This window comes from Gavialis gangeticus, unplaced genomic scaffold, assembly GCF_001723915.1.
Source record: "Gavialis gangeticus isolate Ggan-Ray unplaced genomic scaffold, GavGan_comp1, whole genome shotgun sequence".
Lineage (NCBI taxonomy): Eukaryota > Metazoa > Chordata > Crocodylia > Gavialidae > Gavialis > Gavialis gangeticus.
The window spans coordinates 4,334,110-4,349,424 of record NW_017729016.1 but is presented as its reverse complement, the minus strand read 5'-3'; the positions used below and the strand labels follow the sequence as shown (position 1 = coordinate 4,349,424).

General features: G+C 50.7%; 1 protein-coding gene across 2 annotated transcripts in view; it reads left to right on the top strand.

The window, feature by feature from the left end:
• The window catches only part of CHTF18 (chromosome transmission fidelity factor 18), a 39,259-nt gene that overhangs the window by 23,208 nt on the left and 736 nt on the right, over positions 1-15,315 (top strand). For both annotated transcript variants that reach the window (XM_019512709.1, XM_019512708.1), the window contains exons 19-21: positions 6,105-6,249; positions 10,244-10,375; positions 14,437-14,494. In XM_019512709.1, coding sequence (XP_019368254.1) covers positions 6,105-6,249; positions 10,244-10,375; positions 14,437-14,494 — 335 coding nt within the window. The remainder of the gene's footprint in view (positions 1-6,104; positions 6,250-10,243; positions 10,376-14,436; positions 14,495-15,315) is intronic.

Genomic DNA, 15,315 nt, shown 5'->3' with positions numbered 1-15,315 from the left:
TCTTACGCCGGATTTTCACATTTGATTTACATTTGTGGCTGAGAATGGGTGATTGCAGCAAAAGGTGTCTGCATGCTGGGACAACGACAAGCTTCTTAATGGCTTGTTCTTCTTTTTTTGGCACTTTTAATTTAACATTTGTACCATGGATTGAGCAGAGACGAGTCCTGGCTGTGCCAACGCCCCTGAGCCGCCTTCATTATTTTTACATTACTTTGCATCAAGATCCATTTGCAAATGATGAGTAGATGATGTGAGCATTGAACAGATGCGAGTACTGTGCGTGGTAGAGGCTTATAAGCACCTCCGCAGAAGGTGTTTGTGCAGGGCCCTGTCCATGGGTATAAGCGATTTTGTGCCAGGTTTCTCAAATAAAGGATTAACCCTTTAGTGAAATGGCTTTTTTAAATCCTTTATTAACCTCTCTTATTGTAAGTGCAGCCTGAATGGGAAGTATAACCATGGTTTATGTCTCTGTACAACTCCTGATCACTAGGGCCCAAGCCTCAGGCTACGATGGGGCACTCTCCATCTGGTCGCTGGGCCCTTGACGGAGCCAGGGATCGGACCAGATCCCCTTGCTCCAAACACCAACCAAAATCCTCCTTTGTGGCGGATCTTGGCACGGCCCAGGACGTTACGGAGGGAAGCACGTAGCTTATGAAAACTGACTTCAGTATTTTAATTTCAGAAGCCAGATGAAATTTTGCCCAGTGGGCCACGCGCTTCAGCCAGCTTCAGTCACTTAACAATCCTAGAATCAAAACGAAGGCAAAAAGCATCATCCCGGCAGTGCCTGTGGCCGGCGCAGGCGGGGAGCAAGTAATTTGACTGATGCAGGATGGAGGGTAGGAGCAGATGGGACTTGTGCTCGTTCATCTCTTGGGTGCTTTGGGAAATCGCCCCCCGAAATGTCAAAAAGCGCTTCTGCTCCTTCCTTTCTTGTGAACGCGAGGCGTCTTTTTGCAAAGCGCTTCCAAGGTTAATTCTGCTGAAACGTCCTGTTGTTCCAAATCCCCTCTATTGAGCTAAGGGGCTTAGTGGCGGTTTGGATATAAATGCCTTCTGTTTGTGTGTGTTTGTTCGGTGGGGCTGGTTGCCCCCCTCCCTCCTCCCGGTTTTGCATCGCTGAGCTGCCTCTTTCCAGGAATGTGCTAATATGTCAGTGATCTCCCACCCTCCCCATGTGACCTCTTAGGGTTTGGGTGCGGGGAGGGGGGGACGATCCCCCCTCTCGAGGGCAGCACGGAGGGAGGGTTTGCATCGTGTTGTCTCGGCACCTGCAAGGTTGTGCGCCGCGCCTTGAGCAGAGGGTGGAGTAGCGAGATGGTTTGTTTGCGGTAATCGGATTAAAGCATGGAAAGCAGCTGCCTCTGGGGTGCGAAGAGCCGACAGAGGAAGACCCGAAGGTGTCGGCCGCTCTCCGTTTGCCCTCGAGTCGCTAGCATGCTGCCCGAGCCGCTGCTCCTATGTTCCAGGCTCGCTGCCACGAGACTCTGTTCATCACCGACTGGGGGGTGCCGCTGGCGATCGCCTTGCTGCTCCTCGGGCTGATCTACCTGTTCATTTACCTGCCGTCCATGCTCCAGCAGTCCACCCTGGACGAGATGGCGAGGAACTTATCGGAGAAGTACAGTCACCATGGCCTGAACCTCGCCAAGCAGTGAAAGACTCCTTCCCCTTGGCGGGGGGCAGGTGGGCTCCTGAATGACCGATTCGACATGAGACCGCGCTTGATGGAAGGAAACGGCGGGCGCAGATGGAGAGGGAAAGCTTGGATTGACGGCCGCAAGAAGGAAAACTTGACATACAAGATTTCTCGGGATCCGGTTTCCCAGGACAGGACCCTTGCTGGGATCCTGTTTGCAGACATTGCGTGTAGCTTTCCCTCCAGACCCATAGCAGTCCAGTTGCCTTCGCCAAAACGTTCGCCTGGAGTAATTTTACACCTGGCTGATGAGTTGGTCCGAAGCCAGAACGGGGCTGGAAGGAGACAACCTCTTGCACTTGGAAACATTGACATTCCCCAAAAATGCACAGCTCAGCTCAGGGATGATAGTTATCTTTCCTTATGAATTTTTCGGGGGGGTTAAATGCTCAGGCTGCATCTGCATGCTGAGGCTGGTTTCGATTCTAGAGAGGCACAGTGGCTCGAAGGCTGTGTTTGCCCAGTGCAATAAAAAATAGGCTTGGTCACAGATTTGCAGTGTAATGAGCTAATCTGTCCAGGGTCCGTTCCTTGTTTTAAGCGGTCCACGCAGTGTAAAACCAGAAGAGAGACTAACGGGGACTAATGGGGGGATGTCTGTGTTGCTAGAGGTCTCTTTGTGTAGCTCTGATTGGCATTGTTGGGTTGCACAGCATCGCTCTGGCTGTGCTGCTCATTAGTAGCTGAAAATGAGTTTGTAGACTTATTAAAAAGCTCCTGGAGAGGCTTGCTATGGGGCGAGTGATGTCTCTGTTCACCTGCATGCAGAGGAGATCAAATTTTGCTCAACTGGCTGGGGGCTAAAGCCAGTCCCGGCGTGTCTTGGTGGTCCACGGCCTTTCCAAAGATTGGGCTCTATTCCCTCTGGTTTGTGGGTGATGCCTGGTGTAACCTCATTGACCGTGATGAGGTTACACCTGGAACAAATTCATCCCCTTGGTTTTTATCTGCTGGGTTTAGTATCAGTGCTGTTTCATTACTGACCCTGGATCTAGTCATTTTAAAACTTTGTGCTGTATACACCTGCAGTACTCTCAGTTCATCTCGGGCATTGGGAATGCATTACGCTGTAAAACTATAGGACCTGGACTAAAGCTAAGAGTTGTGCTAATCCATTTTCTGCCTGCAAAGAATTTAATTAAAAGGAAAAATTAACCTGCGTTTAAATCAAAAACCTGCATTTAATTACAGTGAAACCTTTTGTCAAGGGAGTACCCAAGGGACTGTAAAGCTTTGAATTGGCAAACTAATAAGGGTGAAGCTTAACAGAGGGGGCCCTTCTGATTTTAAGGTAAACTGGAAGTGTACTTGGGAACTCGGAGAGTATTTTTCTTGCGGTCTTTTAAGACCAGAAGTCGTCCCTCTGTTTTTTGCATGGGCTTCACTGTATGCGTCTTTTTGCTAGCGAACTCCCTCTGCCATAGATGGGCTTGTATTCATTCTTTAACCTTTGTAGGAGCTGCACACATGGCTTTTTCTGTGGAAAAATGTACAACTTGCTTCCAGCTGTAATGAAATGGTGTCATCCCCACTCCTCCCCTAAAATGAAATGCTGCAAAAAGTGGAAACCCCATGACACGAGCTTGCGGCAGGCATCTGCTTTAATGCCTGGCGTTTAAGTTTGAGCCTGGGCTTTTTCTTGGTTTTTTTGCCGTGCACTGATAATTACTCTAACGAACCCTGTGCAAAGCTGTGCGGTGTCCTGTTTGCACTCTGAGCTGCACGATGACGTATCGGTGGAAAACCAAGACACCGAGATCCGGTCCCTTCCCTTCTCGGTGGCGACGCCGGTTGTTTCAAGCCGAGGGAGATTCAGAAGCACAGCGAGGTTTGAAACGACCTTTAAAAACGGCACTCGGTTTCTGAAGTTAGCTCCCTGCAGATGCGTGTCTTACCCCTTTATTGCTTCTTGTTAAAGGTGGCTGAGTGATGACAGGAAAACGGGAAGGAGCAACTTTCAGTCCCGAACTAGGAAGCTTATCGAATGCGAATAAGACGTAAAATAACAGTCAGACGAGGGTGCTAATTGGGTTGCTGAGAGCGGCTTAGGCCGCGTTCCCGGTTTAACTGTTCTGGCGACGGCTTTCGTTCAAGCCCGATGTTCAAATCCCATTAAGAATAAAAACTGCTTTGCTTCACTGCGGTGACTCCTGATAGCCGTATCTCCATGAAATCAATGATGGGAGGTGGATAGGATCTGTTCTCTCCTTACTACTTAGGGTGCCGGGTAGGAGGTTGTGGCAAAAGGCTTCCCCAGCAGCATCTCTGCAGGTTGCTTTATTAAAACCATTAACTCAGTAGGACACTTTTAATACAAGAGGCAGCTTAAAAAAAACCCTGCGACACAGCGGGCTGTGCTCCAACATGGGCGGTAGGCCCCGGGGTGACTATATCTGCACTGCTTCCTATGCTTGTCTTCTGTATCGAGAGCTTGGTCGACTTAGCTGAGAGCGAATGCACATCTGGCTGGAGCTGGAGGTGGGGGTTAATTTTGGATCGGGTGATACAGCTCTTCAGTGATGTGCAGCTTCCTCGAGAGCCCTTGTGAGGATGAGGAGACCTTAGGGATGTTGCCTTTATTCCCTCCCTTGCTGTAGCCCGATGCCAAGACTTCGTCCTGAATGCACCTGCTCTCTAAATCCATCGATACCGGCAGTCCTGCATTCGGGCACGTCACTTCAGACATCGTTAAGTCTCAGGGATTTAACCCTTTCAGTCTAGATCCAAAGCCTGGGGCAGTAAATAGGCAGAATCCCATGGGCTTTGGATCAGGCGTTAAAGCCCCAGCATCAAAGGGAAGACGAGAGATTAACACCCTTCTCCTTGGAGATGTCCTCTACCGCTGTCCTCATCTCCGTTCCCATTAGATGCACGCTCAGCCTGTCGCGGGATGGGCCAGGCCCTTAAGCTGTAGGAATTATCTGCTCCCCAGTGTCATTGCCATTTTTGTTGCCTAGTTCTCCTCCGCCCTATTCCCTTAATCCATTTAATCCAGGATTTCTCAATGAATAATCTTCTAAAAATATTTTAAACCCAGGGCACCTATTTGGTTTAGCTTCTGCAGCAGCTCAGCGGCAGGGCACTAGAACGAAAGGGAATAAAGGGGTGAATAACTCGGCTATTGGAGGCATTGGCAGACGGTACTGACCGTGCACGGCCCAGGCATTTTACTGCTTTCAAGGTTTGCTCTCAGCTCGGTGAGGCTGAGTTGGGAGCATGGGATTGAGACATAGTTAGTCCCAAGCAAGATTAAGAGGCAGCTTGATCACTGCAGATAAGTGCCTGCATGGGGAGAGGATATCGGACACTAAAGAGCTCTTTGTTTTAGCAGACAAAAGCATACCGTGACCCAGTGGCTGGAAGCCAAAGCCAGATGAATTCAGACTAGCAATAAGGCACGTGCCTCTGACAGCTGGGGCAATTAACCACTGAAGCCGTTTACCGAGGGACGCCACGGAGCCATTAAGTTGGAATGGGAAGGCTCTTAAAAAGATGCATTTTAGTTCAGCTGCAATTAGCAGGCACGATACCAGAACGACTAGCTGACATTCCCGGTCTGCGGCAGGCAGGAAAGTCTCGACGCGGGTTTTAATGGTCCTTTCTGGTGTTACAATCAGTCTCTGGAAAAAGGACAAGCCTGTTTAGAAAGAGAAGCAAGCTGGCGATCACCAAGAGCATGCAAGTCCTTTAATGCTGTGCAGAGCAGTGCACAAAGGACCATTTCGTTGCTGCTGCTCTGGCGTGGATAAAGGGAGTCCTGGCTCCCCCGGGGCTGTCGGTCTGGCTCCCTGGACTACTGTTACACCAGTCACAATAAATCAAAACTGCAAAAACACGTAGCCCGCTGTGAATTTTTGATGGTTTAAAATCCCTTGGATTAATGCTGTTCTGGATGTCTGGCCTATTTTGCCAGGTGACTTCAAAGGTGTTTTTTTTTTTTCAGAGAGAGAAATCTCAGCACAATCCTGAGAGGCAGGTCCATATTTAAGGGTGGGGAAAGTGAGCACAAGGGAAGATTGACCTGTCCACAGTCGCAGAGAGAGGAAATGGGAAGGGATGGAAAGGTCTCCTCGCTCCTGGCCCCTTGCCCTGTGATTGCCACACCACGCTCCCTTCCCACTTGTTCTGAAAAGAAAGAGATGGAAGAACAAATGCTCCATAAATCGCCATCGGCTGTGATGGAGGCGAAACAAAACCTCCAGATCCGTAGTCTTACAGCCCAGCAGAGATGCTGAAAAGCACAGATATGGGAGACGGGCACCTCATTGACCTCCGGGCCTCTGCCAGCTGCAGGGCTGAGAGACACCACCCACTCGTGTTTGCTCATGGGCCCCATCTCTTTATACCGTGCTTTTCTTTTTCCTCCCCCCACAACCCACTCTTTCATTCCCTGCAGGAACGTGGAAGACGTCTGTAGGTTCCCAGACCTCCCAGCTCGGAAGCCATTGACTTACCAAGCCAAGCAGCTCATTGCAAGAGAGATTGAGCTGGAAAAGATGCGGAGGACGGAAGCCGTGCTGCAAGCCCGCAACGCCAGCCAGGTGGGCAGGGGACAGCGGAGGTGCGGGGGGGGGCAAAGGGAGCAATTGTGGCAGGCTCGTACACCGGGACACGTGGCACAGTGAGGACCGCGGTAGCGGGTGCAGGCTATGCAGACCACAGTGGCAGGGGGAATAGCCTTTGCAAAGTAACAAATGATTTTGGAGGAAAATGCTGCCATGCCGTGGCTGAGGATCGGACCCCGGGACGCGTTCTCCATTCAGGCAGGCCCCCAAACCACTGGTTCCCTTGGACAGCTTGGGGCAAAGTGGCTTCTCTCCCATCCCCTGGCGTTATAGGAATACCTGCAAGCTCTGCCCAGCTTTTCCACTCAGTAGGGAGCAGGGAGAGGAGGCCTTTCAGCTGGCAGCTTTCCTGCAAAGCAGAGCACAGTCTGAGAGCTTTCGCTCCGGTAATAAAATCCGGGATTAAAATCCCTCCCCCATCGGCGCTTGTATCTTTTGCACCGGACCCCCGAGTCTGTCCTTGGCTTAAAGCATGCACGCCGAGCTAGGGTGGCGTTGCCCAGCTATAAATTGCCCTTTAAAAGACGGTGAATTGGGGGGCAGCAGCGTGGGTTTAGACCATCTGACTGCAGTGGGCACGTTTTGGGTAAGATGCTGACTAGTTTCTTGTCCATGCAGCGAGGGCCCGGCTTCTGCTGTTCCCAGTGCGCAGTAACTACTTTGTTATCGCTCATTAAACCCTGTTGCCTGCTCTCTCCCCAAAGCCCTGTGCAGCATGAGGTCACTTTCTCCATCGCCAAGAGGCAGTGCTGGGAGGGTAAATCGCCTCTCCTTTGCCGCGTGGTAAAAGCGTGCAAGGAGGCTGTTGCTACAGAGGAACAAAGCTCTGAAGTCGATCCTAGCTTCCTTTGCAGCAACTGATCCTCGTGCCCATCCCCTGGGCCAGGACAGCCACAAACTGCTCTGACGCATCCATCCAACGGACTGATTCTTACCGCAGCTGTTCGGACTGGCTCTCTTTCGTATGACATTTTAGGTTTACAACATTCATAGACTAATACCTCAATTTGATAACCAGTTTGACTGCTTCAGGGGTAGCGGCATGGGTTGATTTTTAAACGATCTAATGGGGCAATCGTTCACAATGCATCGCACTGCGATCGCAAACCAGACTCTCTTCGATTCTCCATTAATGGAGTCAGCGTCCACACTTTTCACGAAGTGTCTGGATGCGATTCAGGGAGGACCACATCTTTCTTGGTAGGTCAGATCCTGGCTGGGGGATCGCAGGGTTGCTGGCTAGTGCTTCGTTGGCACAGGCTTTGATGGCCTTGATGTGCAAAGGGAAGAGAGTTGATGGGGGAGCGGAGGGGAGGGCAAGTTGCCTCCACCCTGCAAAGCGCAGAGCACAGACCTGGTCTTTGCTGGGAGATGGTTAAGCTTAAAACCTCTTGAATTTGACTTCCCTGATGGCTGCTTTTCCCCTCCGTAGACAGGAGCTCAGTCGGGGAGTGGCATGAAGGCTCCACTCAGGGCCCCGTGTGCCTTGCCTGCCCATCAGCCAAGGCTGTCTCCACTTACGACTTTCTGCTCTTTATACATTAGCAGCCCTGAGCTCGGCGGCAGAGCCCCAAGATGGCGCCTCCATGGCAGAAAACGGGGATTGTTCTTCTGGAACAAAGACCGAGCGGGGACGGAGCAAAGTGGGGAAGCGAAGAGGCTTTGAAACAGCTTCATTTAGGCTCATGTAGTTTTAATGACTTTGAGCGGAGCCTTCCCTTGGCGCGGCTGTGTGAGATAATTAATCCTTAAGAGCCGCTCCTCGCAGGAGAGGGTGTTTTTTTCAGGGAGCATGGGTGTGGAAACGCGACGGTGTAGAAATCTCGGAAGGGTTCTTGTTTGCCTGGTGGCTCTGGGGACACCTGGGACGTGCAGCAGGCACTGGGTGAGCTTCAGAGTGACTGCAAGGAGCAGTAAAAGGAGAGAAGAGACTTGCCAATATATTAGGGGATGGATGGATAAATGGATAGATTTGTCTGTATATCTGTCAAGACACATATACTGTCAAGATAGATAGATAGGTCTGTCTGTCTATCAAGACATATATACTGTCAAGATTGATCTATCTATCTATCCTGACAGTATATATATATATATCTGTCTTGACAGATATATAGACAATATCTATATATCGAGACATATATACTATCTAGATAGATAGACAGACAGACAGACAGACAAATCTATCTATCTGTCTTGACAGCATATATGTCTTGATAGATAGACAGACAAATCTATCTATCTATCTATCTATCCATCCTGACAGTATATGTATATCTGTCTTGATAGATATATAAACAATATCTATCTATATGTTGAAACGTATATACTGTCTAGATAGATAGATATGTCTGTATATCTGTCAAGACATATATACTGTCAGGATAGATGTATAGACAGTTATATCTATCTATCTGTCAAGATGTATATATTGTCAAGATAGATAGGCAGACAAATCTATCTATCTGTCTATTCTGACAGTATATATATGTGTCTTGATAGATATATAGACAATATCTACCTATATGTGAAGATATACATACTGTCAAGATAGATATTGTCTATATATCTGTCAAGACAGATATATAGATATATAGGTATATATGTAGATATATATTACACACACTGTCAAGATAGATAGATAGATATTTTTAATGGGATTAAATCACAGCTCTGCAGTGAGGTCACCCGTCTGGCTTTCAGGTGGGGGATAGCAGTGGGTCTCACCTGAGCTCAGGTACGCCCTGATTCCCAGGTAGGACTTCATGAGGGAGAGATTCACGGGCCCAAAGAACTGTTGACTTGCAGTGAGGAACAGGCCCCTAGCAGGCCTCCATGCTGTTGAATACCCCTCTCCTTCCCTTCCTACCAGAGACTTGACATGTGGCAACAAGGAAATAGAAAAGACAGACAAGACAAGCAGCTATTTCCTGGGGGGAGGACAGCTGGATCTTGAGGTTTGTCAGAGGTCGGGGACATGGGTGAGCAAGGGAAGGCACCCACATAGGTTCATTTGCTGCCTTCGTCATGCTGGACTGCATGGCATTGCTGCTGGAAGGAGGAGAGGAAGCGCTGGTCTTGGGATGAGACCCCTCGTTGGGAGAGTTCGAGCTGTCATGCACTGGGATATGTGATGGGGGTATAGTTATGTCACCTATACCATGAACTTTGCTTATCCCCTCCGTGAAAGGCCTGTTCTTCACTTTTGTAATGTCCCGGCCTCGGAGTGGGGGGGAAAGGAGAAGGCTCTCTAGGCTTGCAGGCTTAACTGGAAGTGCGTCCCTGGGGGCAGATTGCTCTCCCTCCACTGTAGACCCCTCTCTGACAGCGGGCTGCACCAAATAAACATTGACCTGCAGTGCAATGTGATGGAGGAGGGAAAGAAAGGTGAAAACCCGTGTGTTTCCCATTTTTGTCCCACTTCCCAAGCAAGTAAAATCCCTTGGTGAGTCTTGAAGGGACCTTCAGGCCTTTATGTGGGGGGAGTGAGTTCAACAGCCAGGCAAACCCAGCCAAAACCAGACCTTTATTTCAAAGCCAGTAAGGACTTGTTACAGCCTGACATCCCCGGTAGCACCGCTCGGGTCTGGGTCCCACCGATCTCGGCCGTGTAAAGCTCCTGCCCTGAAGAGCTGGCAGTCGAATTAGACCTGGCAAGCAAAAAGGTAGGAGCCACCAGAGAGGTGAAGTGACTTACTGGAGGTCATCCCCCTCGATCGGTGGTCGAGTCGGGGTTGGACTCCCTTGACTTGGACTGCAGCATCCCGTCCACCAAATGACCTAATAAGCTGATGATATTTGAACCTTGAGACCCCCACATGAGCTAGATCTGGATGGCAGCCGGGGGACCTTTGAAAGCACACGCTAAAAATTAGTGGCGAAACAACATCATTCCCAGGCCAAGACTCCTGGCAAAGGAGGTGTTGCAAATGCAACGTGCTTCATCCAAATAAACCCGCTCTCTTGACAGGACCCTGAAGGCAACCCAGGTAAAACGGAAGAGAAGCCGGGTGTGAAGGTTGAGACGGGCAAGGCCAGTGGCATCCGCAACCACGAGCAGCGTCTGGAGCACATCATGAAGAACGCCGTGTTCGATGAGAAGGTGAGGGGGAAACCATTGCGAGGAGGCCGCGGTGTCCCGGGCTGGGTTGGACCCTGGGGGCTGTTTCCGACTTGGGGTCAGCAATGCAAGTCCAGCCTGGATGCAACAGTTTTCATCTGGCCTTGATGAAGGGAGATGTGGAAGAAGTGTTTCCAGCCACTGTCTCATTGGCATGTGGTTTTCCCAGTGTTCAAATAACCACCGTTGTCTTCTGCTCTTTAAAAACATCTTGCCTAGCATGGGTTTTTTTGATGGCACTCCAGTCCCCTTCCCCGTGGCTGCCCTCTGCCCGTGATGCAGTGGGTTCAAGCCCTGCGGTAGGACATAGGGAGATGCTCTCTAGCAGGAAGATGCTAAACCAGTACCTCCACATGCAACTGACTGTCCAGATGGAGGATGAAGAGCTCACAGCTCCTCTTTGAAAGCCACAATGTCCCAGGCAGCCTCCCACAGCAAGACATGCCAGCTTTGCGTGTCTCTGTGCCACATTTGAGACATGCCAGCTGTGCTGGGGATGCAGTTACTCTTGCACTTCTTTTTTCTTTGCTCTCTGCCCCTTCTCCAAAAGCATTAAAAAACCACGAAGCAGTTGCTGCAGAAAGAGTCCGAAGGTCTTATACCAAGCTCCCGTTGTTTCTAACTCTATACTGCTTTTCAGCCCTCTTAGGCCAGGTCTTTCGATGACGGGACCTAACGGGGCTCAGCCACGTTCATGGGAGTGATGATACTATAAAACTAGCCGTGATGCTCAGCCCTGGGTTTGCAAGGCCTGCAAGAGCTTGGAGGGGCAGGAACGTGGGAAGGAAAGCAGCATTGGCCCCCGTTTCTGTGCAGTCGGCAAACGCGCGCCAATTCTGCTGCAGAGAAGTAGCTAAGAAACCTTGTGCTCCCTCCTCTGCTCGAATGGGCTTTGGGATTTGAACATCCTGGGAGCCATTAAAAAAATAAACAGCGCTTTTCCGAGGGGCCGGACCGCAGTCGCTGCTGCTGATATCCAGATAAGCCTGCCGTCGCGGAGGTGGCAGATGTTGGGATGCTGCTGCTTTTAATGCCGATTACATAACCCTGCATTAAACGGCCGTGGCGGGCCGTGATCCGTGCTTAAAACTGCTCGCTCGGCTACTCTGGGCAGGCTGCAGCAGCGCTGGGGTGGGGTGGCTTCGATTTTGGATCTGAATGCTGCCGGCATTGGGGAGGGGAAGGGGCCAACCTCACGAGCGTAGCAAAGAGCTCTTTTGCAAAGGGTGTTGGGGGGGAGTGGAGAAAGGGGGTGAAAGTGGTTATTTATAGCCCTCCTTTTGTCTCTGCAAAAAGGGATTGGATGCTGCACTTCCCTGAAATGCCGTGGTGGTTTTTATAGCGCATAGAGCGGTCCCTATTAAATATTGATGGCAGAATGGCCTCCTCTACAGCAGATGCAGCATTAGCAATATTTATCACCCGGAGGCAAAGCCTTCAGCTGATGTCGGGCTCGGTGGGGCCTCGATCGCCGGGGGCGAGGCTGCGTGCGGGAACCCGGAGACCAAGGGGGGGCTTTGCCTCTTCAGCTCCCATCCATCCAGCCTGTGTCCCACCTGGTCCAGGGGGTAAGTCCTGTTACGCACAGGCCCCAGGGGCAGAGGAAGATGCTGGGAATTGCCTGGGGTCACACGGGGAGTCTAGCCTCTCGCCCCCATGGAGTGAACCCCTCTGTTTGCAGAGCCGATGGGGTCCTAGAGCACCTGGGCCCTGTCCCACAGGGTATTTGGCCCAACCAGTGCTACGACTAGCCAAACTGGGGGCCATTTACAGTTGGCATGACCCCCTTCTGTTGGGAACTGAGCCATGGTTGAATTCCCTGAGGCCTCCGAGGAGCCAGCTTTGGGTGGCGGGGGTGTCTTGACGTCTGAAATCAAGGACTGTGCAAGGGATCAGGAAATGAACGTGCAACTTCCCACCAGTCTCCAGAGCCCTCCGGCTCCTGGGCAGCGAGCAGAGCAGCGCTGCTAGCCACAGCTCATCCCGTAGGTCCTTACATGTCCGTAATCCCACCCAGGAGAAATCAGGTTAATGGCAGATACAACATATGAGCCCGGGAAAAGACGATGGCTGCAGCTGCCTTGTTTTAAAGCACAAGGATTGACCCAGGAGCATTTTGCCTTGGGTTCTCCCATCCTCGTGTCCACACCGAAGTCAGGCTGATTGCCACAGCAAGGCCTGGCCGGTTCTCGCTACGCCCTGGAAATCCAGCTGCGAGTTACTGGATTGTAGGCGATAGCAAAGGAAAGGTCCGTGGACCAGCCTGTGCTTGCTTGTTTGACACGGTGCACTGGGGAACTGCTGGAGGTACGTGATGCCTAAATAACCATTGCAGCCAAGATCCTCCTAATCCCAGATGCACCGTGCCCTGTCAGACCCAAGGCTGAGCTGCACCGGCAGGGCTTGGTCCATTGCAGCCCGTCGCATCCAGGGTTGCAGACTCTTATCCTTTAAAAGCCCCAACTATGGTAAAAATGCAGCAGTGCACGGGCTCCAGAGCTTGCTTCAAACACGTTGCCTTGCTGCGCCGTGTCTCTGTTCCTACCGGTCTCTTTTGGTCGTTTAATCATGAAACCTGCTCCTTGTTTTAGCTGGGCATCCAAGCTTGAAGGGGTTGGCACGTTGGGGGTGTTTCCAGGCGCCTGAGGAGGGGTGAGCTCCTTGCTGAGGACACAGTGTCTCACCCCCCGCCCACATCCCCTTCTGCTTTTGCTTTGCTTCCTCAGCAGTTGTCTCTAGGAGAGACGTGGGGGATGCAAAGCCTGGCGAGCTGTGGTTTTGCCGTGCAAAGCGCAGCACGGGCCTCGAGGGGAGTGGGGAGCTCGGTGTGCGCTCACGGAGCTGAGACTGGCCCAGCGATACCGGTCCAAAGCAGCTGGTCTTCCCCAAGGAAGGGTGCCTCATCTTGCGTCTGCTTTTAAGGCTCCCTCTCAGGCCAGTGCATGCACACTTCAGCCCACAGCTGGTAAGGAAAGCCATCCCATGTCTACGCGGGGTCTGGAGCCAGCCTGGCTGCGCTGCGATCCTCCAGCTAGCTGCACTGCAGCAGCCTTTGGGTCCAGTCCTGCCAGGTGGTGTCCAAAGCCCCTTTCCTCCTCCTTCCCAGTGATCGCTCCACACTTGCAGGGCACCTGCATTCACTCGCCCAGGCTGGGGTTGCCCCAGTGGCAGTCTGGAAACAAGAGAAACCCATGTGCCTTGGCGCGCTCCAGGGCCCTTGCTCTCATCTGCTCTTTTTGTTGCGCTGAATGTCATTAATCTTCAGCTGGAGATAACAGACTTTTTGGCCCACCTGGGACTACGAAGTAAATCCGAGCATCCTTCAGCTGCCTGGCATTCAGGCTTCCCCAGCAAAGCGTGTGCTAGCACCCCATGGCTGCACACCAGCACGGTTTATAGAGAGGCTAACTGATGGGATGAGTGTGATCCAGCCTCCAGCAAAATATGCATGTGTGTGTGTGTATACGATTCTCCACCTGGTTATGTAAATCAGCGTTTCTCACCCCTTGGGTCACAACCCAAAAGCAGGTTGCAAGAATATATGAAAGGGTCACAAGCACACTTTAAAAATGGATTCTCCTTTAAAAGCGGGAACTGTGAGGTTTCCCTTGTAGGCTGGCGGTGTTTCGGGCTGCTTGAGGCCCTCCCGATACCCCATGCTCCCCCCAGGAGTCGGGTTCAGGGCCAGGGGGGCTATTTTCTACTTACACGATTTCCTGGGTTGGGACTGGCCACCTTCCTACTGACTAGTTTTTCCTAGTAACCAACTAAGCCTCCGTTGCTGCAACCTGAGTCCAAATCTGTGTCGGCAGAAAAGTAGGATAAAAGATGATTGTTTCTGTTCATAAACTCTAGAATGTGTTAAAAAGAAAGTTTGCAGAGTCGGGGGTCTGATGTCATCTAGCAGGAGGGTAATACCTAACGCTGCCTACGTGTCCTGGCACACCGGTTTAGTTTTCTTTGCGTGAGCCTTCTCCTTCTAGCGCTTATAGGAGAGAGTGTGAAATGATCGTGTAAGTATCTTGTTTTATTCCTTCTGGCAGCCGGCAACTGATTTCTTTGGGCGGCAAATCATCAAGAAACGGGTTTCTCCATCAGCAGGTATGTGCAGAGGAGACCTTATTTAAACGGGGAGGGTGGGAGGATGCCAGGAGCATGGCGTGGCTTTTTGCCGTAGAAAGGCAGTCTATTGTGTGTGGTTGCGGGTTACTAAAACTTATTCACCAAAAGGGTGGCAATTAGCAATTAACACAGTCTGTTCTGGAAGGAATTTATGTACGTGGAAGGGTGCGATGGATACTCAGGGGTCGTTGAGTTAATCCAGCTCTCTGCTTGGAGCGGAAAAGGCAGTCGTGAATAGTTACATTATGGAAGCACCCATAACTAACGGTGTAATAAAGAGCCGCAGCTCTGTTCCGACAAACTTTTCAGGTACACGTTACTTAGCAAATGAAATTAGACAGGGGCTTCGGTGTTTGCAGAGCTGTGACGTTTCAAATAGGCAGTGCTGGTCCAAGAAGCGCTCGCCCTCAGCTGCAGCGAATTGTCTATGAGACGAAGCATTCAGGACTCGCGGCAGAGGTGATCTCTTTTATTAGACCAACTTGATTTGTGCAAAAAAAATTTCTTTAATTGCAAGCTTTCAGGCGCAGAAAGATGAATACATCCTGCTTACCAAGAAACGACTTCAAGGTAAAGAAACTATTCCAGCATTTCTCTGAGCCTGATCTGCATATAAAATGAACTTTGCAAAATAGGAGACTTTTACCACCTTCAAATCTCCTATGAAATGTGAATTTTCATTTCTACTCAGGACAACTTTTACAGCTTTTTCTCTGATGCCTGATGGAGGGGTGTTTGCGCCCAAAAGCTTGCAATTCAAGAATTTTTTTTTTTTTTTTTTTTTTTTTTTTTTCAATAAT